This window comes from Pholcus phalangioides, unplaced genomic scaffold (genome assembly GCF_987345545.1).
Source record: "Pholcus phalangioides strain wild (caught in Gottingen) unplaced genomic scaffold, Ppha-v1.0 ptg000015l_1, whole genome shotgun sequence".
Lineage (NCBI taxonomy): Eukaryota > Metazoa > Arthropoda > Arachnida > Araneae > Pholcidae > Pholcus > Pholcus phalangioides.
In genome coordinates this window covers 94631660-94659579 of record NW_028301608.1, presented here as the reverse complement: position 1 = coordinate 94659579, position 27920 = coordinate 94631660, and the positions used below count along the sequence as shown (strand labels likewise).

General features: G+C 33.6%; 1 protein-coding gene across 3 annotated transcripts in view; it reads right to left on the bottom strand.

The window, feature by feature from the left end:
* LOC149077096 (uncharacterized) overlaps nt 1-27920 on the bottom strand; it is a 114655-nt gene that overhangs the window by 71590 nt on the left and 15145 nt on the right. For all 3 annotated transcript variants that reach the window (XM_089244827.1, XM_089244828.1, XM_089244829.1), the window contains exons 7-18: nt 26951-27062; nt 25568-25639; nt 24007-24153; nt 19952-20117; nt 16517-16726; nt 14715-14854; nt 14142-14412; nt 8835-8909; nt 4724-4786; nt 4448-4510; nt 3678-3773; nt 3111-3332 (exon numbers count right to left, since the gene is read on the bottom strand). In XM_089244827.1, the coding sequence (XP_089100953.1) occupies nt 3111-3332; nt 3678-3773; nt 4448-4510; nt 4724-4786; nt 8835-8909; nt 14142-14412; nt 14715-14854; nt 16517-16726; nt 19952-20117; nt 24007-24153; nt 25568-25639; nt 26951-27062 (1637 nt within the window). The remainder of the gene's footprint in view (nt 1-3110; nt 3333-3677; nt 3774-4447; nt 4511-4723; nt 4787-8834; nt 8910-14141; nt 14413-14714; nt 14855-16516; nt 16727-19951; nt 20118-24006; nt 24154-25567; nt 25640-26950; nt 27063-27920) is intronic.

Sequence of the window (27920 nt, the reverse complement as noted above, 5' to 3'; positions counted from 1 at the left end):
TCATGTTCGCTTCAATCGGAATGAGCAGATCGCAACTGACTTGAAACAAGTATTTATGCATTAAGTAACCAGTATTTTTCACACCATAATCAAATTACCCATACCTTACCTCTCAGGATACAAAAAAATATGTCACTGCTGAAATATCAGCAAAATTTACATATTCAAATTGAAACAATCAGCACTCCAAAATGGCAACAGGAGTGAGGAATGGCAACAGATGAGTCTGTCACAATTGCTGATCGTACGATAACCACAATCAGGTTAACAAAATATTTAACCCAAACCACCGATCAGATTGAATCAAAAGTGGACTTTTGCGCCAAGGATCTAACGATACGTTACAAATTTATCGTCGACCTCAGGGAAAATGTGATAGAGTAAATGTGCAATGTAAATTTAAATTATAAATGTTTTTGCAAATATGGTTATACATGAAAGTGTAATATTACACCTTCATGGCATCAGTGGGCCATGGACTCAATAACATTATGAAATACCTCCATGTGTAATAAGCCTAATATTGTAGACACTGGCTAGGTCTCCACTTGTTTATCTTTTGTGTTGTTGCCAGATTCCATATATCATTGTTGTGAAATATTTTATTCTGAATGGTTATGCAAATAAGTCTCACCGTAATATGCAAATATTTCATCACCTGGATCATCCACCTGAGGAATTTTCAGATAAATCTCTCAGTAAATGTGCAATTTCTTCTAAGCTGCAACCCTTTTTGCTCTAGTAGAATTAGAAATTATCCTAATTTCTGATGAACGTAAAGAGGGAAGCAAAGGACTACCATATCAGAACAGCCAATAAAACAGCATTCGTATAGGACAAAGCTATTTAGGGGTGATAGGTGTGACAGGCACATTTCAACAAAATAAGGTTGACCAACATCATACCAAGAAAGGAACAAACACATTCTAAACTTGGTGTTGAAATGACACCATCGGAAAATTCCAGGTAAATCGGGGTTTAAAACTTCTCAATATTTATTGATTTGAAAATTTTTGTGTATGCTTTGTAGGGAAAATGACGAAGTCACAAAAAATTGTTCAATTCAGAAAAAAAATCATGCAAAGCGAGCGCATAAGTACCCAGTGTCATTTTGACACTGATGGACTTACTAGAGTTAAACCGGCATTTCCCATCAATCCTATGGTGGAGCCGTTACCCATATCTACAAATGCACCAATTGCACCTCTGACTGACACTCCTGATTTTGCTGTGAAACCAGTCAGAACCACTCGATCTGGACCCACATTTTCCAGTTTGTCTACACTGCTCGTAATCACTGGGGAGGGAGTGTGTGGGGCATCCCACGCAAATGACCCCCCAAGAGTCAAGTCAACCAACTCATATATATCATGTGATCACAGGTACTGGAGACAACCGCCTGAAAAACAGCAGCAGAGAAAATAGTCACTACACACAACAGCGTGAGGACCAAAATTTCGATGTTTGCTTTCTAGTTATAATAATCAAGGTAATTATGTGCTGTTGTGAGAAATAAATGTATTATAAAAAACAGCAACTTCGAAGGGTTATCATAAACATATGAACAATTCCAGAAAAACTAAAAAAACATTTGATAGCAAAAATTAATGTTAAAAAGTGATCAATTAATATCGCAAGTTTTTTTAATAAGTTCATAGAGTGTCCCGCAATCGACTGCTGGGATTTCGACTGGTGGATGGCAAGAAAACGGTGACAGATATTAAAGTCAAATCGGAAAAAAATGTGTGAAGTCAGGAATTTCAGATACGTCATTCATGTTGCAAGAGAATGCATAGTTATTAAAATGAAATTTTAAAAAAAAGTAACTTTTTACACCTGGTGCCCAAAAACTCAATTATAAAATTGTTGCCCTGTCTCTCCTGATGCCAACAAAAAATATTTAATGCTTTTAGGTGAAAAATTCAGAGATTTTTGAACTCAAAAACAGTGGACAGCTGGGGAAGAACGCGGCAAAAATAATGGACGCTTTTTTTCCAAACTTTCAACTGCGATTTTTGAATTCAAATATCTCTGCAAATATTGCACTAAGAATCGTGAAAAAATTTTTGTTGGCATCGGGACAAGGCAACAACTTTCTTTTTTTTTTGGGCACGGGAAATCCATATAATTTTTAAATTTTAATAATTATACATCCCCTTGCAAGATGAATGACGTTTCTGAAATTCAAACTTCTCATTTATATTCTGCAGGAATGACAAATATTCTGTCACCGTTTCCTTGCTATCCCATTTTAAAAACTGTCAGTCAATTGTGAGACTCTCTGCATAATAATTAACATAATTGGTACATTGACCAGTAGAAATAATTTGTTCTCTTCCCGCTCTGAAGGTTTCACTCTAATACGGGCCAAAAAGTCTAGGTATGTATCTTGCAGATTGCCAAAGGTGCTTCAAGTGTACCATTTATTAATGAGTTCAGTTAACTACTTCATATAATTCAAATGCATATTATAGTATTCTTAATTATTAAAAAGATTAATAAGAATATTAATTCTTCATTTTGATTATTATTAATCCTTTTCAAAAGCTTCTCAAATTATATCTATTCACTTTTTAATTCACACTATTGGTTCTTAAAGAGTTTGTCCATCTCTCAAAAGTATTTCCAAACCTTTCTGAATTGCATTGCGACAAAACAAGGCAGGGCCCCCACTCAACAAATTAGAAAAAAACGGAAAAATTAGGATTGGTAAGCGTACCCACCAGAAAATATAACAGCATAAAAAAAAAATTTAAGGATTTTTTTATTTTTTAAAAATGTTAAACTGCTTTTTTTTCCCCCCTAGATCCATTAGGATTATTTTCTTTGATTAAAATTCTGATGTATTGTTGATGCGTCATTAGAAGATGCTAGTTTGTGAGATGAATTTGAGCATTTCTTCCACATTTGAGCATCTCATCTAAATCAATGAATCCAATGAATATCGTCATTCTAATTATGTCATATTCCTAATTTGCCAGCACATTTTTAAGATTAAAATCAAACTATATACCAAATTATGTGGGTGACAATTTCTAAAATTAACTTATCAAAATCACAGCGAGGGATACCTGTAAAAAAATATCAAATGTAACAATAGGTAAGAATACCTTTATTTTGATGATTCCTTCCAATCTTTCACTCTTGCACTTCAGTTTTTCATTTTCCTCAGTAAGTGTTTGAATAGCTTCCATATGCTTGTACTTTTCCTCATTCAACTGTATTTCCACAGCGTTTAATTTCATGCTAACATCCTTGAGCTCTTCATCCAATGATACAGCTCTGCAATTCAACTGCTGTATCTCGGAATCTTTCTCACACAGTGTTTCTTCCTGAATCACATGAAATACAAAAAAATTCAAAATAGAATTACTTTTTTATTTAGTATTCCATATGTTACTCAGAAAGGCCACAAGTGAAATTTAGAGCCATGAATTGTTAAAAATTCAACAAATTTAATGAATATACTGTTTAACCTTCATAAATAGTTATATTTTAACATTCGTACAAGAGAACTAAATTTTTTGCTGCTTGAATTTCGTAAGCAATTTAGCAACCTACAAAGGTCATTACCAGAGTGCCATACAAGCAGTTTGAGCATTAAGGACATGTGTAGCTCCTTTCTGAAAAAAATTTTCCATAAGTTATTTATAAAAAGCTAGATCTTCAGAAATTACCTTTTCTTTCAAAGCCGTTTCAAGTCCGATCACCTGCAATTTCATCTCCTCAAGCTTTTCACTTACTAGATCATTCACTTGATTTTCTCTGTAATCCTGTAAAAAAAATTGTATCACTGATTTAATGTTGAAAAAATCTTAAAAGAAACCTTAACACATGCAACTAAGATACAAGCCTTAAGAACTGTAAATATTGAGTGACAATAATAAATTTTGGTTTTTACCACAGGAAAGAGGTAAAATTACAAAAAAATCAAGTACAGTGAAAACTCTATTACTATGTCCTCAAACACAGCCTACATTGCAGTTGCTTTGTCGAACACACATGGATGCCCCTAAGAGCCGCAATGCACACTTTATGAACCACTGATGTATATGGTGGGATATACAGTAAAACCTGTCTATAATGGTACTGTAGGGACATAGAAAAAATATTGTTATAGACAGGTTATCATTATAAACAGTTTGAGCATTTGCGCTATTTCCTATTGAATAGGAATTCTGCCAGGACAAAAAAAAAACATAGCTTTAGGCAGGTTTATCATTATACACAGGTTTCACTGTATTAATACACTGACATACCAAGCAGCGGAAAAACAGGTCTGTATAATAAAAATTAGAGAACTTTGTCTTTGCTCATTGTTTTCTGGTAAAGATTTCTCTTCCTTAAAAAAATGAAATAAATTTGATTCCCATCACATTCAACACAAAAAAAAGCAATGTTCGCGATTTTGTCCATTTTCCTATAATAATTTGCTAAAATAACTAACCTTTTCTTCATAAGCTCTATCAAGCTGAGTTCTCAACTCTTCAGACTTTTTTGAAAACTTCCTCTGCAAAATTGAATTAGAAAGGTAAAAAAAACATTTATCTATGATTTCCGAATTCAAAAACAAAACGTGGAACACAGCAAATCGATTTGATTCTCATCACACTCAACATAAAATATAACAGTATGCATGTACTTGAACCAATTTTTCTATAACAAAAAAAAATTTACAAGTTTGATTTTTCATTTTCTATAATAATTTGCTAAGATAACAAACCTTTTCTTCAGAGACTATATCAAGCTGAGCTTGCAACTCTTCACATTTTTTTGAGAACTTCATCTGTCGAAGTAAATTAAAAAAAAACAACCATTATTCACTAATTCTGAATTTAAAAATTTAACAAATGCTGAAAATGGCAAAATCGCTGTTGGAAATATACAGTGGAAACTTAATACTCTGAGAAGATCAAAAAACATGCAAACTTTACATCTGCCTAAGTCGACAAGGTTTAATTTCATTTCACCTTTAACAATTATGAAAAACTTTATGTATGCATATGTGCCTGAATCATCGTTGAGAATTTTACATCCCATCATGAACAAATTCGCAAAATGTTCTGATTGCAATTCTCTATGAAAAGTTTTCATATTGAGAATGATTCCGAAATAGCTGGAAGAAGTATTTTTTGACTGCCTGAAGATCTGTTATTTATGAGAATGAGCAGTATACAATTGCCAGAAATAACAATAACTTTTCCCCTCTCATTTAAAACATTTTGATCTAGCTTTCTCGACCATCTCTCACTTGAAAATTTCAGAAATCATTCACATCTGTGGCCACAGGTTGAATTTTCAGATTCCACACAGCAGAAGGAATGCCTACCCAAAGATGTGAATTAAGAGGGAATCTTTGATACATATCAATCAACAAACAAAATGCAGAAACAAAAAATTTTTTAAAAATATGAGTAGTAATGTAAAATTTTTCAAACTAAACAACACATGGACAACTTCTGATAGTGCGGTATAAATCATAGTCGACTTAAACGGATTTGTTCATGTGCCAAGTTTTTTCTCCCATTACATTTAGTATTATGCCAATAATGGGAAAAATATATCTTAAATTATCAAGGTTGCACTGTACAATATCTCTTCATGGATAGATGTCTCTTAAATGGCCCAGTAATTCAACATATGCCAAGTTTCATGAGGTTTTCAACATTTACTTAATAATTGTTGTCAGAGTTACAATAGTCTGAGTGTTAACTTATTTAATTGTCACTTTCCACTTTTTGGTGCCTGGAAAATATCTGTGGACTATGAAAGTCACAGATAAGTACGAATGATATCTGAAATTTTTCAGCGAGAGATGGTTGAATAAGCTAAGAAATGAAATATATATATATATATATATATATATATATATATATATATTAACATTTTTGTAACTTTCGGCAATCACGCTGCCGAAATCCATTCCCCATAATTCATACTTTTCATAGAAAATTATCTGCAAATTTTTTTATTTATAGATGACTAGCTGATACCTGAGGCTTCACTCACGTAGATTTGGTTATCTTAAAACTCCCTCTTAAGACAACTTCTGGGGTTTAATTTTGAAAAATTCCTTTTTAACGAATCTCTACATTATAAAAAAAACTGACCAAATTTCATGTTTATAGCTTCAGCGGTTTCAACTCGGTGATAATGAATCATCATCACCTATATATATATATATATATATATATATATATATATATATATATAAACTAGGGGGGCTCTGGCCCCTTTTAGTGGCCAACCCCTTTTTTTCCTCTTCACACCATATCTTGTTTATTTCGTCCCACTTCATCAGCTTGCTATGGAAAGGGACACGTGAAAGCACCACCTTACTGAAGAAGCGAACTTTACAACAATAAAACAACAAAAAAAACAAATGTGATTCATCAAGTACCACCAGAAAACTTGCCCATGGGGGTCCCCAGACTCCAATTCGCTGAATTTTAGTGGGGCCCAGACCGGATTTATCTCGGGCTACCAATGTGTTGCAAATTTTACAATGTTAAACAAAAACCAATGAGATTCATCAAGGGACACCCGAAATGAAACCTGTGAACATTCTATGGGGCCCTGACCTGGAGGCTTGTCGGATATCTCCTCAGCGGGGGGCCATGAAAATTTTAAATTATCAATTTTACAACAAATGAAATCCAGGGCACCACATCCAGTAACAGGGACCCAGATTTTTAGTGGGGAACCCAGACTGGATTTATCTTGGGCTTCCACTGTTGCAAATTTTACAATGTTAAACAGAAAAGAATGATATTCACTGAGGGACCCCAAAATGAAACCTGTAAACATGGGGCCCCGACTTGGAAGCTTGTCTGTCATCCCCCGCTTCGAGTGCCATGAAAATTTTTCATTTGTATTCATCTTACCAACGAATAAAATCCAGGGCCCCAACCAATGACCCGGGACACCAATTCGCATACTTTTAATGGGGTCCTCAGATTGGCTTTATTTCGGGCTACTGATGTTGCAAATTTTACGATGTGAAATAACAGAAAAGAATGAGATTCATCCAGGGCCCCCAAAATGGAAGGGGTCCCTGACTCGGAAGCTTGTCGGACATCCTCCTGTGAGTGCCACGGCAAATGTTCATTTGTATTCATTTTACCAATGAATAAAATCCAGGGTACCCTCAATCACCCGTGACCGAATTCGCAAATTTTATGGGGCCCCCAGACTGGACATATCTTGGGCTTCCGCCATCGCAAATTTTTCAATGTTAAAGCAGCAAGAAAACAACAAGATCCATCAAGGGTCCCTGGAAATGAAATCTTTCAACTTCCCCATGAAGGTATATGTGTAATCCCCCCGGGTACCCCGACCTGTGTTGTTGGGCTGGTGTTATTTGTATATTATACATCTACATACCTCTCGGCATGATCCCCACAAGGGCAGGGCTGACAGGGTCCGGAACGATTCTTATCACTTTCTGATTTTTTCACACTATAAATTAACCACAGAGGGGCCCCCTGTAAAGCTGGTTTGGGGGCTCACCATCTATTCCAGCCTAAGGGTTCTGCTGTAGGATGTGGGAGCCTAAGCCTCTCGGAACATGCACATAACTTGGTTCTGATATATGCTAGAGTTAAATGAAAAAGTGACCCAAAATCTTAATTGATTTCTGTCACTCAAAAACGTCAGCCACTTCCGTCACTAATTTCGATTGCATAGAAACAGGCCCTTTTCGAGTTAGTGATTTTATATTATAGAGTAGATTTAAGTACATGTACATGACAAATGTTCAAAAATTGGGAGGGTGATATAAAATGAAACCTCACTAACTTGACATCCACAAGTCAACAGACTTATTTATATTTTCTGGGTGTCAAGTTATCTATAGGTGGCACTGTGTATAATGTAAGCAGTTGCAATGAAAATGTATTGGTTGTAGAAAATAAAATTGCAACAAGATCTGTTCAGTGATTTCATTCATGATTGAAATCCAGGTTTAAATCATTTGGTCCTTTTTAAATCATTCATTTAAATCCCGAAATTTAAAAATTCCATTTTTCCTCTATTTTAACTTAAATTATATTCAAGTAAAAATATCTATTAAATATAATCTAGTATAAAAATAATCTAATAAAATAATATTGTGATGTGATAAAGTCAAATTTCTCTGTTTATAGAGGATCTGTATTTCTTTTAATAGAGAAATTAAACAACTTTATCTCTAGATACAGTGCAGAGATAAAAATAGCTGCTCTATTTCTAGATTTACTCAAGTTTAGAAAATCTTGAAAAATATGAAGAGCTGAAGTTATGTATAAGGGCTGATATTACACTATAAAAGTTTGTGAAAAGTTCTTGTATAAATGTTGAAAAATGCAACCAATAAGAGCATCGGTAACATTCTAGCAAATGCAATCTATCACCTTATTGGTTGTATTTTTCAAGTTTTATAAATGAACGTTTATAAAACTTTTATTGTGTAATTCCCGCCTAACTGCATAAAATATTTTCAATGCCATTACAAGAGGACACTCAACTCCCCTAATTTTCTAGCCTATTTGGCGGAAGCAAAGAAAGCTTGAAAAGCACTTATACTATCATTAATCATGAAATTTATATAGAAGGTGTAGATCCATTAATAATGATTACAATTTTTAATAAAAGAATTGTCTAATCAACAAATATTTATACTGTTTTGAATGGATGCATTTACATTGATTCATTTTGTGGTATCCTATTAAGTATTAACATTGAATTAACTGAATGTAATCACACACTTGGTTGGTAAAAGTCTACACACAATTTAACAATGTTATTTACTTCCCGATTTCTCATATACAAAACATAAAAATAAACTATGAACCAACCTTTTCCTCAAGAGCTTTATTTAGTTTGGACAGTAATTCTTCAATCTTCTCACTGCTGGCATTTTCTGATTCACTCTAAGATTTAATTATATATAAATCTATCAAAATGATTTAGAAAAAGAACCAACCAAAATTCCTTACACAAAGATTTGAAAGCATAGTAACTAAATTTCTTTGGCATAAAGGTGAGAACAAACATGAAACTTTAAAATGTATAAATAGAAGGGAGTAATGTACAATACTATGTGAAAAGTACACAAACACCCAGTGAAACACCAACATAAAAATGTTCAAGAGACTACAGAAATTTATCATTATATAGTATATTCCCCTGTATCAGATAGCATGCCACTAAACTTGAGGGACACCAGATTTTTAAATGCTGGGGGTTTGGTTCGTTCCCAGCATGCCGAGAAAAACAAGCTTTAATAAGGATCCCAGTATGCGTTCAGCCAATTCAATAGATTTTTACAAGATAATTATTTTCCAGAATCTGTCATTGAAATTTCCCAGCATGCTGGTCACTCACTGTTTGCTGACTAATATGGGGGAATATGGTAAATGAAAAACAGTCTATTCATGTTTTAACAAATATTGTTATAGCAAAAATATATATATTTTAACGAAAACTTTTCTAATCTAATAGATAAGTTTACGGCAGAACAATGTAAAAGCCTAGAATTCCTTTATAATGAAATTTTGTTGTAATGAAGTGATTTCTCCGGTCTCTTGGAGTTTGTTAGAACGGCATTGGACTGTATATTAACACTATGAAAAACTCATCAGGATTGAAGAGCAATACTGTTACATTGGCGATTATTGTTACATGGGATTTTCACTGTATCAAAAATGGGTTGGGAAATTGTAAGAACCTATCTACACCTAGTTGTTTGTAGCAAAGATTAAGGAAAGAGTGCAAAAACCGTCATAAGCAAGAATATCATACCACTTGCATGTAATAGTCAAAAAGTTGTATCATGGTACTAGAGATGGGACAAATATTTGGCTGATATTTGACGAACTATCTGCATAAATCTAAGCACAACTAATTAAAAAAAATTATCTTAATTGAAATTTTTCCAACAAATTAAGAATCTACAAACAATATATTATCGGGCAGTGTTTTTTACTGTGGAAGAAGTTATGTCAAGGTGAGTTTCTAAGATAGGGAAAACATGAAACTGAAAACAGAATCCTACTGCAATAAAGCGGAAGTGAGCATACATTATACACAAGTTCACTAACTGAAAGATGTACCTAGACAAGATATATATTAAGCTACTTAAAGAGGCAAAAAGGGCAAAAACATCTAAAGAGGAAAAAAATAAGACAAGTCATGAATTTTATGATGCATTACTAGTTAAGAGTAAAAATAATGTTTGAAATTTTCTTAATTAGATGTAAAATTGGTAGGAAGTGTTTAAAAAAAATTGATTCTGTAAGTAAACATGGTTCATACTATTTGAAAATAGAAAAATTCTAGGACTATTCAAGCACTTTTTTGGGCAAAATTTTAAAATTCAAGAACATTCATATTGTGGTTGATAAAAATCGTGACTTGTAACATGGGCTTTTTGGCGCTCGCCTGACCTTTACCCCTTATGTAATAGTAATGCATGTTATGTTTTATTATTCAGTTTGTGTTATGTCTATCTTATGCTTTATGTTTATAATTATTTTCTGTCAACTAAACAAACTTTTGTTACTTATGGACGTTTTCGGTGCCGATGTGTCACGAACTGTTTTAGGAAGAAAAGAAACTAGTTTCCGAACTTGCCGCTTGGAACACCAATGTTAATCTGGGTCCATGTGCGTTACTCCCCATTTGCATGCTTAGTGATTCGAGAACTATATATAATCACTCCACGCTTCAAATAGGTCTTCAGTCTCATGTAGCGCTATATTCGCAAATCAATCGAACAACTCTGCTAGTCTGATGTTCCCGTCATGCAAGTTCAAGTCAGTTGCTCTCCAAGAATGCCGTTCAAACATGTCTAGTGCTCGTTTTCAATCTTAATACCTTTGCAGATCTTGCCAACTGTGATCTGTGGTTGGCTGGCTTAGTCAATAGCAGTTATCTGATACTGTCACCTCCTATGATGCTGAAATCTACAACCTGATGCTATCTGCTTGTCGCAATATCCACCAACGGACACAACCAATTGATCGCATAATTCCGCGTGTAGCTCTGCTGATGCTCGCGATCTAATGATGCCTCCTTGCCAACGCCCTGGGTTCGTCGAGATCCGTCATCTAGATTCCACTACTTGATCGCCGAATTCCCTGTGTGGTTCTGCCAATGTTCATGATCTAATACCGCTTTCTCGTCAATGCCCTGTGTTCATCACGATATCAGTCATCTGATTTCTACTGCTTGATTGCCATGTGGTTCTGCTGACGTTCGTGATATAGTTCGTCGCTGAGTTCTATGTGTGACTCTACTACTTCACCAAACACCAACTCTGGCCATATCGCTATATTGCAATTTACTGCCATTAGTGAGATGGGTTGGAAGTGAAGGTGCTGCCTATCGGTGGTCGCCTCGAGTTCTTCAGGGAAAATATCTTATCTATATCCTCCCTTGGGTTCGAACCCGGGACCCTGACAACCACCTTCACGGTGGTAGACGAGCATCTTACCACCATGCCACTCGGACACCTTGTGTGACTCTACTGACATCTGTGGTCGAGCATCGTTTCTTGAAGACCATAATTATAATAACGACGCAGCCGAAACACGGGAAGAACCAAACTTTTTCTGCTAAGTGCATTTCTTTTTAATTAACGTATACATGTTAATTATGTACACTTATTACATCGTATGTATAAATTGGTTAGCCAGCTCTTCACATGAGCTGCTTAATCCTCTCGTTTGTACGTTCCCTCCTAGAATGTCTCTCTTTTGTCACCTCCTCTTCTTGTCCACCTCTTTCTCTCCTCCGTCCCTCGGCTCCTGGCATGCAGCTGTCCAGTCCTCCTATCTGACCCTTGACCTTTCAGACGCTTTCGTTGTGGAAGGTCATCACTGATCTCACAATAGTCGAGTGTTACTTCCACCCTGGCCTCTTCACCATAAGTATACTTTGCGATTTTCTTACTAGTGAAGGGTTTTCCCTTGATTTAATGTCTTGACTAATGTATGCCTCAATTTGTAATAGAAATAAATAGTTGTTCGAAACTGTTTTGTTCATTGGCAGTTGACATACGTTGCAGACTTTTTTTTTAAATGAAATTAATTGGATTTTTTAATTTATATTAACACCTATTCAGTTTAAATTTTGAGTTTGAAAAGTTGATTCATTAAAGATATATAATTTTTTCAACAATTTAGTTCTCATTTCAACTTGTAGATAATGTCAAGGACAATATATCCAGGGCAACTATGACCTGAATTTCCTGGGACATTCCTGTATTTCCATGTATTTTTGGCCATCCCGACTTTTTCATGAAAAATGTCCTGCTATTTTCCATATATTTTCAACAAAGCCTACTGAAATTTTTATTCTTTACTGAAATTAAGTATTAACATTATTTTCCCAATTCTAGGAATTGCATTATAATTATGACTTTAAATATGAGTATTCATCTCTCATATTTGTCATGTTAACGCACGCCCCCCCCAACAAAATTTATTTAAATCTATCGCTTCAATGCAATGGTTCATTTTCTGCCTTTGGTGACTTTTTGGCAATTTTAGCAATAATTTGCAACTTTGCTTACCGCTGGAATCGTTTTTGGTAAAGATTTGCAGTTTTCCCATAATTATATCGAGGAAATATGGTCAGATCATATATATGCAATTGACATTCATTAATTCAATAGTTTAAAATGTTTTGAAGCAATATCTTAGGCGCAGTGTTTTGCTATCAGACTTTAGGCATCTTTTCAGTACTAGAAGGGATAGATTATACGTTACACCTAAAACGGTAACTGGCAGTAATTTTGACTGTTGCTTCTTTTTAGTGCAATATATTTAATCACTAAATTTTTACAATAAAAATAATAAGATTTATCGCACATGGTTAGTTTGTTAATTTTGAAGAAATTTGAGTTTTAAGCATACAGGGCATTCATAAAATGACTAATATACCAAATATAAATGAGAAATTAGAGGGCAACTGTGGACAAGATTTACCGTGAAAAAAGATAAACATTACATTTACATATCACATTATACATTGCTCTATTTGATGTACACATTTTGATATGTATGTCTTTTTTATTCACTTTATTTAATTGTTCGGGCATGCTATGGATAACAATATACTATTATGTCACTGTAAATTTGCACTATCGAGGAAAAACTAGAGCACTATTAAAATTCCATACTACAAATTATTTTATGAAGAATGTACAATTAAAAAACAATACACATCATTGTCTTTCTTTTTCATCAGTATTATCTGATTCAGACCAGTCACTTCCGGAATCACTACTTTCTCTTTCGGGTAAATATAGCAGATAATCATGATGTTCATAGTCAGAGTTTGCATCGTAAGTCTCCTCAGCCTCAAATTTATTGTATGAAATACCATTCAGCACGGATAAAATTAGACTATTTTGTTCTAATATCTCCTTTTTCTAAGACCATACACACTGTGAATGAACCTCTGTTTCCTAGGAAGCTTGCAAAGCAGATGGTGGCAAGAACAGTAATGAAATGTCAAACCAAAACCAAAACAAAAACTGAACTTGACAGGTGAGCGATCAGAAAAAGAAAAGTTTCTACAACTTCCATAACAGAGGCTATAGCTCAATTAAGACGCAACGTTTTGATTGTGGATACAATGTCCCTGTAATAGACCCTTCAGATTGCCCGGTCATTGCATCGAAAGGAAAAACATGTAGACATGTAAACATAGTGTTGATACATCTATAACAACTCCTATATAACAATTTCCTTTTGTCCTATCTCTTAAGCAGTGTTCGCTAATACTCATCTAGATGTGTGATTCATGCATTAAAATTCAATTTAACTCCTCCAAATTTCATTGAAAAGTGAAAATACTCTTTTAAATTTTAGGTAATTTTTTTAAATAAAGAGGGAGAGTATATTTTGTTTTTCATATAAAATACTCTTTTTACAAAAAGACTCCTTAAAATTTTGGACAGGAATGAAATTGCTCTTCAAAATTATTTTTTTCGGATAAACACTACCCTTCAGTATAGTTATATTGGTGTTTTACTGTACTAAGTTTTTGCCTTGACCAGAATTTCCCTGTCACCTATCTTATAATAAATATCTGATGTCATGTTCCAATGAATATACAAAGGATTGACAATACAAAAAAAAGTACGACAAGCTTACTTTTTCTTGAGCACCATCACATTTGGTTCCCATGTTTATAACATCATGTTTTGTGCTGCAGCCAGCAGAAACATTTCTGTCGATAGATGTTTCCTTCTTATTTGTATCTGAAAGCTGATTATTAGAGTCATCTTCAGAATCGCTGTCTTCATCTGTTCCTTCAGATTCTGTTTCACTAAAATTTGATGCTTTTCTAATATCCTGACAAAGTTGATGCCAACGTGTTTCAGAATTCATATGACACAAATCTTTGTAACGGTTTAGTTCTTTACTAAAAAACATAGTATTGAAAGAAAGCATAAGAAGAATGGTATTGCTATGCAATCTTAAACAAGCAATTGAAAAAAAATGAATACACAGATTAAAATTTTAATGTATAGTATCACTTAAGACATTTATTATGGAATAAAAAATTATTTCATTGAATATTTTTCAAAGTGATTAATTTTATTCTTATTTTTTCCTTTACATGAAGGAAAAATGTAAAACCATTAATAAAAATTATCATTTTTTTAAGACTAATTTCAAGCAATGAATTGATCATTAGTGATGATTCATGACAGTGCTGAATACCTCAATATTTTTTCACGTCTTTCCATGATTTCTCCATAAGCAGTTTTCAGTTTAATTCGAGTCTTCTCTTCTATTTCCATCTTTTCTTTCTTCTCTCTTTCGAATTTCTTTTCCAGATCATTTGCCAAAGCTAAAAGTTCCTGAGAATAATGTATTATTGTACATTATCATTTTATCGAACATATTTTGGTTGGTTAGAAATAAGCAGCTCTAAATATCTTGATTTATATTTGTCATTCCTCCATGAAGTAATATGTGTGTACAAATGAAGAATGTGTATTCTGCTGCACACCCCAATTTGAAAAGTTTCAGGCTTATAATCAGTGACAGTGTTGAACATCTTACAAAAATAAAAATCCATTTTCAAAAGAAAAAAGGTTCAAATTTATTTAAATTGTTCTGGGATGTTAGATTTTTTAAAAATATGGAACATCAAAACAATATGGAGCCCATATATATAGGAATGCTCCTATCTCGAAATGAGAGCAAGGATAAAAAATCAGTGGGACACATAGAAATTTTAAGTTGGAGAATGGCATGCACAAGATTTGTGGTCTTGATAATGGGGTTGGAAAAGGTTGGCGATAACTGAAACAGATTAGATATAAAAAATAGAATTTTCAATCCCTTGAGGTTTGTTGTAATAAGTTGACTGTGTATTACCCTCTTTTTGGTAATTCAACAAAAAGTATTTTTGCTGCAATGATATAAAGTCTTTTTGTCACATTTATGAGGGCTGTAGGACCTTGAAAAAGCTATAATTGCAGTCAATCCTTGATATGGCTTTCCTGATTTAGTGCCCACTCTTCTAAGGTTGGATTACACTGCAAAATTTTTATAAAAGTTATTTTATGAAACTTGAAAAATGCAACCAATGAGCTTATATGTTACATCCAAGAAAATGCAACTGATAAAGATATTGGTTGCATTTATCAAGTTTTATTTAAGAATTTTTAAAAAACGTTTGTATAGTTTAATACATCTCGATGCCAGAAATTTTCCATAAACAAATCTTCCATTTTTAGAAATAAGTTCAACTGTGATTTGATGCAGTGCCAAACTTGTTTTAGCACCAGGACTCTCTGAAACACAGAGGGTGACATTAAATCAGGGTCCAACAATATACTTCTACCTTTTTAATTTCCATCCTCTCCCCATAAAAATAGTAAAACCAAATATACCAGTTAGCTGAACTACATCCAAAAATCTCATCAAGATATTTTTTTTTCATTTCTTTATTTGGTTGTTTTTTAATATGTAGTGCCAGAGAGAAACCGAGTTGTGAAAGAAAAAAAATGCAGATACAGACTTAATTGATTAGCCTATTTAGAAATTTTTACATCATTCAATAACGGAACTGAAAGGATATAAAAATGGTAGTTCCCCTTTTTATATATATTGTTTTTTACTGATCAATGCATATATAGTGAAATTTATACACAACAATACCCCGGTTTACCAGTGATTCTTAAACTTATGTCACTCCCGGCTCTTCACACTAGTTTAGTAGACATTGTGCATTTAAAGAACAACTTCAAAGTATAAATAGGCACATACATCAATATTTTAAGCTTGTTGTGACATCCCTGACAAAAGTTGGAGATGCAGACTTTGAGAAATACTGTCCTAAATAATAATTGCTTACAAAAGGATATTGCTCTCTGGTCTCGCCACACGTCTCATAGAATTCAGCTAATATATTATCTCTACACGATAAATCCTGCATGGCGATACTTTTTTTGATCCCTTGATTACTGTAATATAGGATTTTCAGTGTACGTGTATTACCCTTAAATACTCACAGTTATTAATTTGTCTCTATCTTCAATTTCTCTCAGGTGCACATCAGTTGCATCCAAATCTTCACATGATATATCTTGGAAGCTAGAGATTGAAGCAGACAAATCTCCTTTAATGCTCAAGCGAGGCCATCTATTGACCAATCTTTGAACAGTAGTAGTGCAAGTAACAGACATTGTCTCATTTCCTTGTTTCATTTCAGCTGCTACAATCTAAAAACACAAAACATTCTGAACATCATTTTGACCTTTCCAACTTTATTTCTTTATTTATTTATAAAGTTTTTATATATATATATATATATATATATATATATATATATATATATATATATATATTTTTTTTTTTTTTTTTTTTTTGTAATAGTGTTGAAAAACATTTAAAGAGGGGTTAGCCAAAATTTTGGTCCACACCATCTGGATATAAGCTGGAACTGATACAGTAGCCTCTTTTTACATCATGCCTTGCTGTAAAGTGTATTTGGATATGGAACACATTTTAGTAGAACTGATATCAAAAACTCAAGTGAACATAGAAAAGTCACTTATATATTTTTTAGACTTTTTCTTTGTTGATCAACATGCTCAATATAGAAAGGGACTACTGTATTATAAAGATTAATACTGTGAAATCCCACGCCTTTGGATTTAATATAGTTAGTGTGAATCAAAGTTCTTTAAATTTAAAATTATTGGCATTTATAAAAACAGCCTCAGTGAAATTTGACAATAAGCAAACATGGACAAAGAATATACATATATATTAGAAAAAAAAATCAAAAAAGATGAAGATAGAATGAAGAAATAACTTTTCAAATGGCACAAGAGCTAGTGCTGCTCACTTGTTCATTCAAAAATATATACTTAAAAGGTAATTTATTTAAAGAAAAAATGCAGACATGCCACATTGGCTTAAAGCTTGTCAGTAGTGATGAATGTGCAACTTTGCCATGGGAAGAGGGGGTAACCCTCTAGGATGACAATCATAGTGCAATAAAAAATAAACACTCAATTTTTTTTAAATTTCAATTGAAAGTTCATTAAATACAGCACCTAATTGGCACTGGAACCTAGAGAGCTCAGGTTATATAACCCCCCCCCCCCCTCCCAAAGCAACTTTGCAAGGTCGCAGTCCCCCTTAATAATTCATGGATATTCAATGCAATTCCAACCTGCATACACTCTTGTGGGCCATATATACGAACATCTTGAAACTCTAGACCCCCTCCCCCATCCCCGTTTTCTTCATATCAGAGCTCTTACGGCACCTATGATGAAACATTTTTTCCAACACAAGTTCTGCGAACTCGACCATGCACTATGCAATTGAAGCTGGGTCTGAACCGGCTGCAAAAACCCTGTCCACTCCACCATTTTGAATCACTCCTGTTTTTAGCCCACGGTGTGAGGTGGTGTTAACGGGTAATTGGTTTTTGCACGCTTGGGCATGGAGTATAACAGTGGCTTTATACAGATTGCCTTTCATGCACAGACGAAACAGATCAGCTTTGAGTTTGTCTTCTCTCAAACACTCTCACGTGAGAGAAAGAATATATACAGAGCTTCAGGTTATAAGCAAAATGAAGTATGTATATATTTTTCTCAAAGTTATAAGAATACAGAAATTACATGGAATATTTTACAAAGATTATAAAAAAATGTCAAAAAAAAAATTAAAATCTTTGTAAAATATTCCCTGTATTCTTATAGCTTTGTATATATTTTTCTCATGCTTTATTTTGCTTATAACCTGAAGCTCTACATATATTCTTTCTAGTATTGTATTTTTTCATATTTTTTTTATTGTCATTTTTTCGTCCAACATGTTTTTTGAGAAGGCAGGCATCGGAGAACAAAGGTTTTCATATTTTCATGCAATTGGGCATAGCCACCCTTCAGAAACACCTAATCTTTTCGAACCATGCATGGGATTCCCCCTGATGACGACCCACTGCATAGGTTCTATTTCACCCTCATAAAATTCCATCTATTATTAAATCTGATATTTTTTTTCCCTTCAAATAACTACCTTTTAAGTATATATATATATAACACACACATATATATACACACAAGAGCATAATACACTGCATGCATAATACATAGATTTTGTACTTATTACATGAATATACAAAAAAATTCTGGAATTCCTGTAGATATAGCATCAAAAACATTTATCACATTCAACATACTCCTGCAAATGAATTCAGCTGCAATGATTCAAAGTGATTGTGGGCTGTGTTTTAGGCCTTCCTTTTCCCATTGTACAGAACTCTATAATTATTATTGCTTATTAATAACAAATTTTCCAATTCTAATGAATCTGAGAGCCCATGGCAGTTTTATTATATCCACGTCTCATTAGGTCAATTTTTAAGCATTTCACCAAATATCATAAAGTTAATCTAAGATTTACCAAGTCCCCAATACTATTTTATTCATAACTTCATCCAGTACTAAACAATTTCATTAAAAAAAAACCATCATAGTCAGCAAACATCTTTGAAAAGTGTAATGCTAACGCTTCATATTTTCATTTCATCACCTATACTCAGACATGCCAACTTTTAAAATCCAGAAATCCGGAGATTCTTCCGAGGGGGGTACCCCCACCCCCAACACTCATAGACTCAATCAAAAAAAAAGTTCATAAATTTGTTTTTAATAAATTAAGAAAAAGTTACATTCTTCCCCCCCCCCAAGGCAGGTTCTGCATTGCCCCTGAGAAGAATATAATTCCATGTCAGTCTTTCCATGCAGAATAAAGAAATCACATCTACATACTGTTCATAAAGTATAAGTGTTTCCTTCAGTGGATGTTATCAGTGATTGATAATCTTGGGTATATGAATTCTTAAAAGCTTTATATTCAGCTGTATATAGCTTAAAGTTTTATATTTTCTTTCTGAAGATGTTTAATCGGAAGAAACAATTTAAAAAAATTCAAACTACAAAGCTGCGGACGAAAAAACGTGTTTACCGCGCGGCTGTTAATGAAATACAATAACAATTATACAGGAATTTCGGCAACCAAGGTTATGCCCCTGATAAATGATTGCCGATAAACGCTACGAAAACGAAGTCGCGTCTTTGCCAGTTGCTTAAATGTGGTCAAAGAGACTTTTTTTACGGCTGTGCTCGATGGAAATGACTACGGCTGTCCTCTACGGGTGTTTTCCCTAACGGCGACGGTAATCATTGATGCCACGACAATGTGAAAGCCCGCGTAAAATCTAATGTTCTGCCAAAATCCAGAGAAATTATAACTAATCCGGAGAGCGGGAAGAAGGATGAAAAATTGGGAGAGTTGGCAGGTCTGTATACTGTACATTAAAATTTTAGTTGCAGATTTTCAAACTCATAATAATGCATATAATGAATCTGGATAGGTAGTAATATATTCATCAAAAAATATATTGATCTTTAAAAACAACTCACCTGTTTAGCTAATGCCGAGAATTTGAGCACATTTAAAGTCTCATTGAAAGTATATGATGATGGACTTATGTTAACAATCATGGAGGCTCTACCCTTTCCACAGAAAAAGTCAGCAAACAACCTAGTTAACTGACTCTCCCGAAATGGTACGACTACTTTTTTATCCCTGAAAAAAAATCAGACAATATGATTGTTTGATAAACTTTAAGCATGTTATTTTCTCTTTGAAAACTATGTTCACTGGAATACAGTATTTATCAAGAATGAAATTATTTAACAATACATTTTTCTCTGCAGTCTGAGTGTTGAAATATAGTCTGCCCTCTGTATACCTGGTTTTCATATACACTGTTCGAGTTTTCTGGAAAACACCCCGTTACAATGGTAATTTTCATATAAGAACAAAATATTAATTACTAACAATAAAAAAGTCTGAAAACACTTTTCCTGAATTGGTTTAAACATTGTTTCGTCTAGAAGTCGAAGATGTCTTGACAGTTAAGAAATACTATTCAAACTTCTTTGGATGCTGGGTTATATCTTTGGATACTGGGTTATATCTCTGAACACCATGGCTTTTAAGCCCTATGTATGCCTTTCAACTCAGCATCTAGCATTCAACTGTTTGATCAGATGTAATGTGAGTTTTTATGGCTCACTATAAACATTACTCAATGATGATTGTGCAAGCTATTGATCAAAATGCAAACGCAGGAATGTCTTAAAGTCATGGATCAATTTCACTAATGCCATCAGTGTCATTGCTATAAAGATGGAAACAGCAGTTATCTTAGTGTTGGAAGAACTTTTATCCACAGTTGGATGTGGCCACAGTTGGATCTATTTCTTTGGAGCTAGCCAAAAATGTTGTGAAAGACATTGTCACATTAGCAACCAGAAGAGTGGAGAAGGTTTGAAAGGTCTGGATATAAAAGAAATTGAAAAATTAACAGCGATTCAGGAATCGACAGAGGACAGATTAATCGAACTGACTGCTTCTGAAACCGAAGGGGTACTCCATGAAGATAAAAATTAAGAAATGGAGAAGACAAGTTCATTATGAGCAACATAGCGCAACGGGCTTTATAAGTATAAATCAGCAATGAATTGTTTCCATTAGATAGATCCATCTATGGCAGTGGTTCTCAACCGGGGGCCATATGGCCCCCCCTAGTGGTAATGGGATACTTCAAGGAGGCCACGGAAGAAAACTGAGAAAGGGGCCATGACAGGTGGTTTGGCTACAGAGAGCTGAGAAGAAAAATTAAGGTGTGAAGAAATAAAGCTCTTATATTGTGACTATACACTTAACAATATCCAACAAAACCATCCATAAAACCAGGGCCGTCTTAGGGCACAGACCCACCCGGGTCTCACCGCCTACATTTCACAGCCGGTTCCCTAGGATGAGGTTTTTTGCAGGCCCCTGGCTAGATTTTCCACAGAACCCCCCCCCCCCCCTATATTAAAATATGGAGTGAAAAAACAAAAAAATGAGGAAAATCAGATCGGGCTCCGAGCTGCAGCTCTGTCAGTCCCACTCTTGTGAGAGGTCATGCCTACGGAGGTCTCATGTCCATAAGTGACCCCCACCCCCCCCCCATGATATTTTGTATAGTTTAATAAATTTTGCAAATAAGTAGGAAATATGTAGGCTGTTCATTTCTGGCTAAGTATGGAACTATACCACAACATCACTTTGCCTAAGGAGCCCGTGATGTTGAGACGGTCCTGGATAGAACTCGGATTAGCGGGGAGCTCAATAAATTCTAGACCAGTCTGGTCTAGCCAGACCAATGACCAGTCATTGGTCTGGCTTCCATCACCAGATATGATGAGAGTATGCAGGTCAGGAATTAAATAACAATGAAAATCGGAACTTAGTAAAAGGTATAGTCAGAGTTGGTAGGTTTTTGATGCCACCTCAAAAAACCTCTGTCAAAAACCTTAAATACTGCTTTTCAATGTAAAAATTCCTGTTGAAAATACACATATTGATTGCATGTAATGTTTAAAGTCACTATGTTATAAAAAAGAATAAATACTTAATATGATTGTAAAATAATTTTCTGCTCTCTACAGAATTATTTTACACAGTTTTTTTTTTTTTTTTCTTATAAAATAAACAATCTGAATACAGCATAGCATAGAGTTGAAGGAAAACTGTGGAATTATTTGATTTCTAAAATTCAAGATGACTCTTGACCTTCCAAAATTTCTTCAACTTCCTATATAGGCTATGTGTACATAGATATAAACATCTGCGGTACTCTTTTCATAACAGATAGGTGCTTGAAAAAGTTCTTTTACGCCATATATGTAAGATAGATTTCTGTTATTAAATTATTTAAATCACAGATACTTAAAACGATACCCTTACTGTGCATAACATTAGAATGTAGCTAGCAATAAAAATACCAAATTGTAGGACTGAAATGCCTTCAATTAAGCAGTGAATATGAAGCTTAAGAAGATCGATAATTTATTCTAAGTGCAAAAGCATGAATGACAACTTTGACAATAAGTTTTCGACTGTTTTAATATTAAGTAAGTTTCTGATGTCAACAACCTAACCCTGTGATCTCCTATTACACATGCAGACCTGCCAACCTTGAAAATGCAAAAGTCCTGTAATTTTCTTACAAAAGTTCTGTAATTTTCTTACAAAAGTCCTGTAATTTCCTGCAAAAAATTCCTCAATTTTTTCCAAAAATCCTGCAATAATACCGTAATTTCCTGAGCATAATCCGTGGAGTACAAGTCAAAATAAAGAATTAAATGCAAAATTAGCAATATATGTGTATATATCTATATATATAAAATTGATTTTCTGTGTGTGTGTGTGTGTGTGTGTGTGTGTGTGTGTGTGTGTATGTTCTCTATACAAATCTACAATTTTAGATCGATCGTCGCCAAATTTTGCATATATACCAAATGGGACCCGACTTGAACGATAGGCTACTTTAAAATTTCGTCAGACCAGGGCAAATGCCCCAAATGGGCGAAAAACTGTCGGGCAACAATGGTTTTTGGGCCTCAACAATCACTTTCCGAACGTTTACTTTGGTTACCGTGGTTCCCTAGCGATGAGTTTCAGATGTGTTTATGTCTTTACAATGGTTTGTCACTTCTTTAATGCTGCCAGTTATGTATAATAGTTTATGCCTTTATAATGGTTTGCCAAATTTTCAATACTCTCAGTAATGAGGCTTTTTGAATAGACCTCATAGAAATCAGTATAAAAATTGCCGATTTAACTGCATGAATACGGAAATTTAGTGGGGGGGGGGGGTTTCCTGCCACATCAATAATTTTAAAAATTAAATTGAATTCTCGATTTTTGAAATATTGAATTCACTTGGAGATACGAAGCCCAGAAAATTAAAAACATGAAGTAATTAGTGGAACCTACTTTTGAGTTGGATATCCATGCAATAACATTGATTTCAACTTTTTATTTATATCTTCTCAAGCATGAAAATTGTTGTCTCCGTATTGTCTTTTGATATTTATTTCCATAAATTCACATAGTTTAGGATGTTTTCAAAATTAGTTATGGGCCCTGTAAAGTGCATCGAAAAAATCCCACAGCTTTAATTAAGCATTTTTGGAATCTCAAACAGGCAGTTTTTTGGCAGTTTAAACCAGTTTTTGATACTGGTCATGTCAGAACCAGTAAACCCTGGGTATAGTGCCTAGTTTTGGGAGGGGGGGGGTTCTTTTTTTTTGGTTTCAAGCCTTTTTATAAAAATCAGAATTCATTTGAAAATTGATATGAATTAAAATCATATACCATCGAGAATCTGCAGTGTATCATAATTGCAAAATATTATATTTTCTCTTTTGTTTATTTTTCAATAGTGAAACAGCTGTTATACAATATAATAAAAATTGCAGCATTGAAGAACAGAAAAATGGTATGTTGATGAAAATTAAAAAGTATCTCTATATTAAGAAAAAACCCAAAACAAAAATGCATTGACCCTATATTCATCAATTAATCCATCAATTAATTCATCAGAACACTCAAACTGAACACCAAAGATTTTACCTACCTTTGTGTCTGATTGCAGCGAAGAGCTTCCAGACATCTGCCAAGTACCATTAATGATGTATTTATGTTGCCTGCTTCTTTCAGACGGTCCCCAACATTCTGAGTCTTGCAATGTCTTTCTGATCCCGCTAAGTCACAAAATGAAAGGCTGGAAGGGGAGGAACATTTTTATCAAATATTATATTTACTGTATATACATATATACATGGTGGGACACAGGGTTTACGCTAGATAAAAAATCCCTTTAGCAAAAAATCGAAAATGGGAGAAAGCTTCAGCAAAATGCTACAATGCTAATGATTTATGGTTGGATGTGTTCTCGTTTCGTACCTCCAGTACACATTTTTGCAAAAGCTACTTCTTTCACATTCTAAGATTTTCTTTCGCATTTTGCAAAAAATGCAACTGTAGATTAATCCCTGGTGGGACAGTTCATCGCATTGGGGATCCATCACTGAAGGAAATGGAGGAAGTCCCCCGTCAGTCTCCCCTCACCAGTATATTAGAATTAAATTAATCTGAGCTTAATAAATAGGAAAAAAGATTTGGCATCAGCCAAATATCTTACGGGAACCAATCATGTTTTTTTTTTAAAGAAACAGACCAAAAATATTTTTTAGGCCTCTTTTAATGTTTATATAGATAGATCAACTGAAATAAATTTGAAAATTTTATGTTGTCATCAGACTCCAATTCAATAATCAGACAGAAAAAATACCAATACTAATTTGTAATTGACATGGCGAAAAAATACCAATTTTAATTTGTAATTGATGTGGCGAAAAAATACCAATACTAATTTGTAATTGACATGGCACCTGGGATTTGTCAAATCCTAATATAAATCGATGCAAAAAAAAAAAATTATAATGAATGGGGTCTGTCCAGTCAAAATTTTGGTCTCTTTCCAGACCCATCACAAAATAAAAATAATTGAGGCAATAAATTTGGAATTTCATTTCTTTTGTGGTAAATTAACTAGATTGTTTTCCTTCCCATAAAATCACTTATTTTTCACAAAAACAAGACCACACAAAAAGATTTAGACAGACCTCCTATAATGTTATTTAACTTATAATGCCCAGTGAAGTTATTACAAAATCATGATTTAAATTCTTATTTCCCCACATACCAATTACCATGGTCACTATTGAACAGTCAAACCTGCACTAAGTTACATGCAAGAAGTGATGGATCATGGTAATATGATTAATATGATTAATCATGATTAAAAGTATAAAATGACATTTCTGATATGTGACAAGTGAGGGGAAAATGAGAAATTCAGAGAAATAAAATAAAAAAAATTTAATAACTGAAATTTTACGAGGGAAATACACAAGTTTCTTTCTTTTTTTTTTACGTTCGTCATATTGAACATTTGAATTGAATATAAAGAATATAAATTATTCCCTCTCAAGACAAACTTTACAGATTTGTAATTTAAAAATAAATATAAACACATTTAAAAAAAGGAAAACAAGCCAATAGAATGAGAAAACAAGATGAAACAATTTTATTATTAAAGCATTTATTATTTCTAAAAACAATGTACTACTTACAGATTGATCCCAACCTGTGATGGATTTTGTTGATCAGGCAATCGTACCAACTTGATTGTGAAGATACTATGACTAGAAAAATTTAGAACAATACTTATGTACTTTCAAATTATCATAGGAGTCTTAGAAATTACTCCACGATAAAAATACATACAGGAAGTTAAGGAAAAAAAAATTACACAAAGAAAATTATAAACTAGCATTCCTTGCTACCTGTTGAACATCAAAATTGCAATCGGCTGCGATTTATATAATAGTCAGTACCTGATATTTAGTCAGATTCAAAATAATTTAATAGATACTGACAAAAAAAAACCACCTATTTGCAAACCATGAAATGCTGTCAAAGCAAGCTATCTGAATGATTTTTCAGTATCAGCAATAAAAGCATCTCTTACATTAATGTTAATTTAAAAATTTGTGATGTACCCTGATTAATCGCGAATCAATTATCGTGGTTAGTAGGTTAAATTACCTGTTATAACAGCTCTCAAATTACGCGAACAAAAAAATAGTCATCTGGCTCAAAACAGGACAAATGGAAAAATCAGATATAGGTCATCTCGCTGATTCTACAGACAAAAGACTAAATAGACGTTGGCTGTTTTTTCTGAATGAATTTTAGCTTCCCCTCCCCCTACCAAAAATGAAATATTTTTTTGTGATTTGACATAATGGTGACAGTTTACATGATGCTTGTGATGTCATTTCAGGGATGAAAAAACTAAAACAAGTTGTTTTTTTTTTGGTAAATTCTTTAATGGAACAACTTTTTTTATTCTTTTGGTGAACAATTTCCCCAAAAGTAGGAATTTTTTCCCACAGACACGCTCAAAATTTAGGAGCTATAAGAATTTCTCAGGAGTCCAGAAGATGTAGAAATTCTGGAGCCTTCCAGAAAAATCTGATAGATTTAACAGCTATGGGATGAAATCCAGATTTTAAATTTCACTCATTGTACATTTCAGTAAGTATTTTTTCTGGAGGGGTCCCATCCTTTTCCCTATATTATTACAATGCATTTCTTTCCCAATTGTATCATTTCCCATTCACAGCTATTGTGTTTTTTCTTCTTTTTTTTCAATGCCAAAAGTCTATTCTACTATTTTTGGTAATTTTGGCCTCCTTTCTTTGGTAAAATACGAGGTGTAAACTATTTTCATACCTTTTCAATACATGTCAGTTTTCGAGTCAGAAAAAACATGTAAAATACTGAGTGGATATGATGAGCAAGTATTTCAGAGTCCCTTGATGATCTGATTTCGATAGCCACAACAAACCAAAATGATAAGAGGATGGTACGTATGGACGGAAAAAAATTCTTAATTTCAACCCCCCTTTTTCAGAGAAACTAATGTACTTTATGCCTATACAACAACTTACCTTCGACTTGATTGGTAATTCAACTTGGTGCTAGCAATTTTCAAATTCTTCCTTCCAACAGCAAGTAACTTTAGAACTTCATCAACAGATTGAACTGATATCTCTTTAGCATCTAGGAGAAGGGGTAAAAGAAAATACCATATGCATATGTTTCAATACATCAATGACAAAAGAGAAAAAGTTAAATTTACTAGGAGTTGTCCAGTTGAAATTTACACTGGAGTTGTCCAGTTGAAATTTAAATACAGACCCATCACAAAATTTTGTATTTAACCTTATTATATTCGTATTTACTTAACTTCCACGGGCATATATATAAGCCTTACAGAGTCTGTGTTAATTGCCACAGGCATATATGTCTTTACGCTGTGTGATCGAAAAAGGGTGACACTAGAGAGTGGATCGTGTAAGATTTCATTGGCAGTTAAGGGATTAATAAAAAAATAAAAAAAATTATCTTGGAATAAATAAAATTCTCCAATAATGTAGGGCTCCCAATTAGACTCAAAGCCCTATGGCCCTGTTGGAGTCACCCTTTAAAATACCACTGTGTGAATAAATATACATCTTAACTTGCTGGCCATTGGGCTTCATGGAAATTTCGTTTTGGCTTATGCACTGTTTCAAAGGTTGAAAACTCCTGCTTTAGATTAGGTTAATAGTCTTTTGGGCTTCCTCAATGTGGATATAGCAATAGAATTTGATATCTTTCCAAATAATAACTACAGTAAATTTCTCCCTCAATGGACACCTTCTGATAAGAAACTTTTTTTTCTTTTTATTTATTTTTTTTATTTAGCAAAAGAGATGTACAAACATACATATACAAACAGAGACAATTTTTAATCCAAGGTGAACATGACTGTCACATACTGGATGATGGGTTGTTGATTTAAAAAAAGTATGATGTATGAAGTGGGAAAATACCTGTATATGTATACACTTGTACATAAACACAGAAATAAATGAG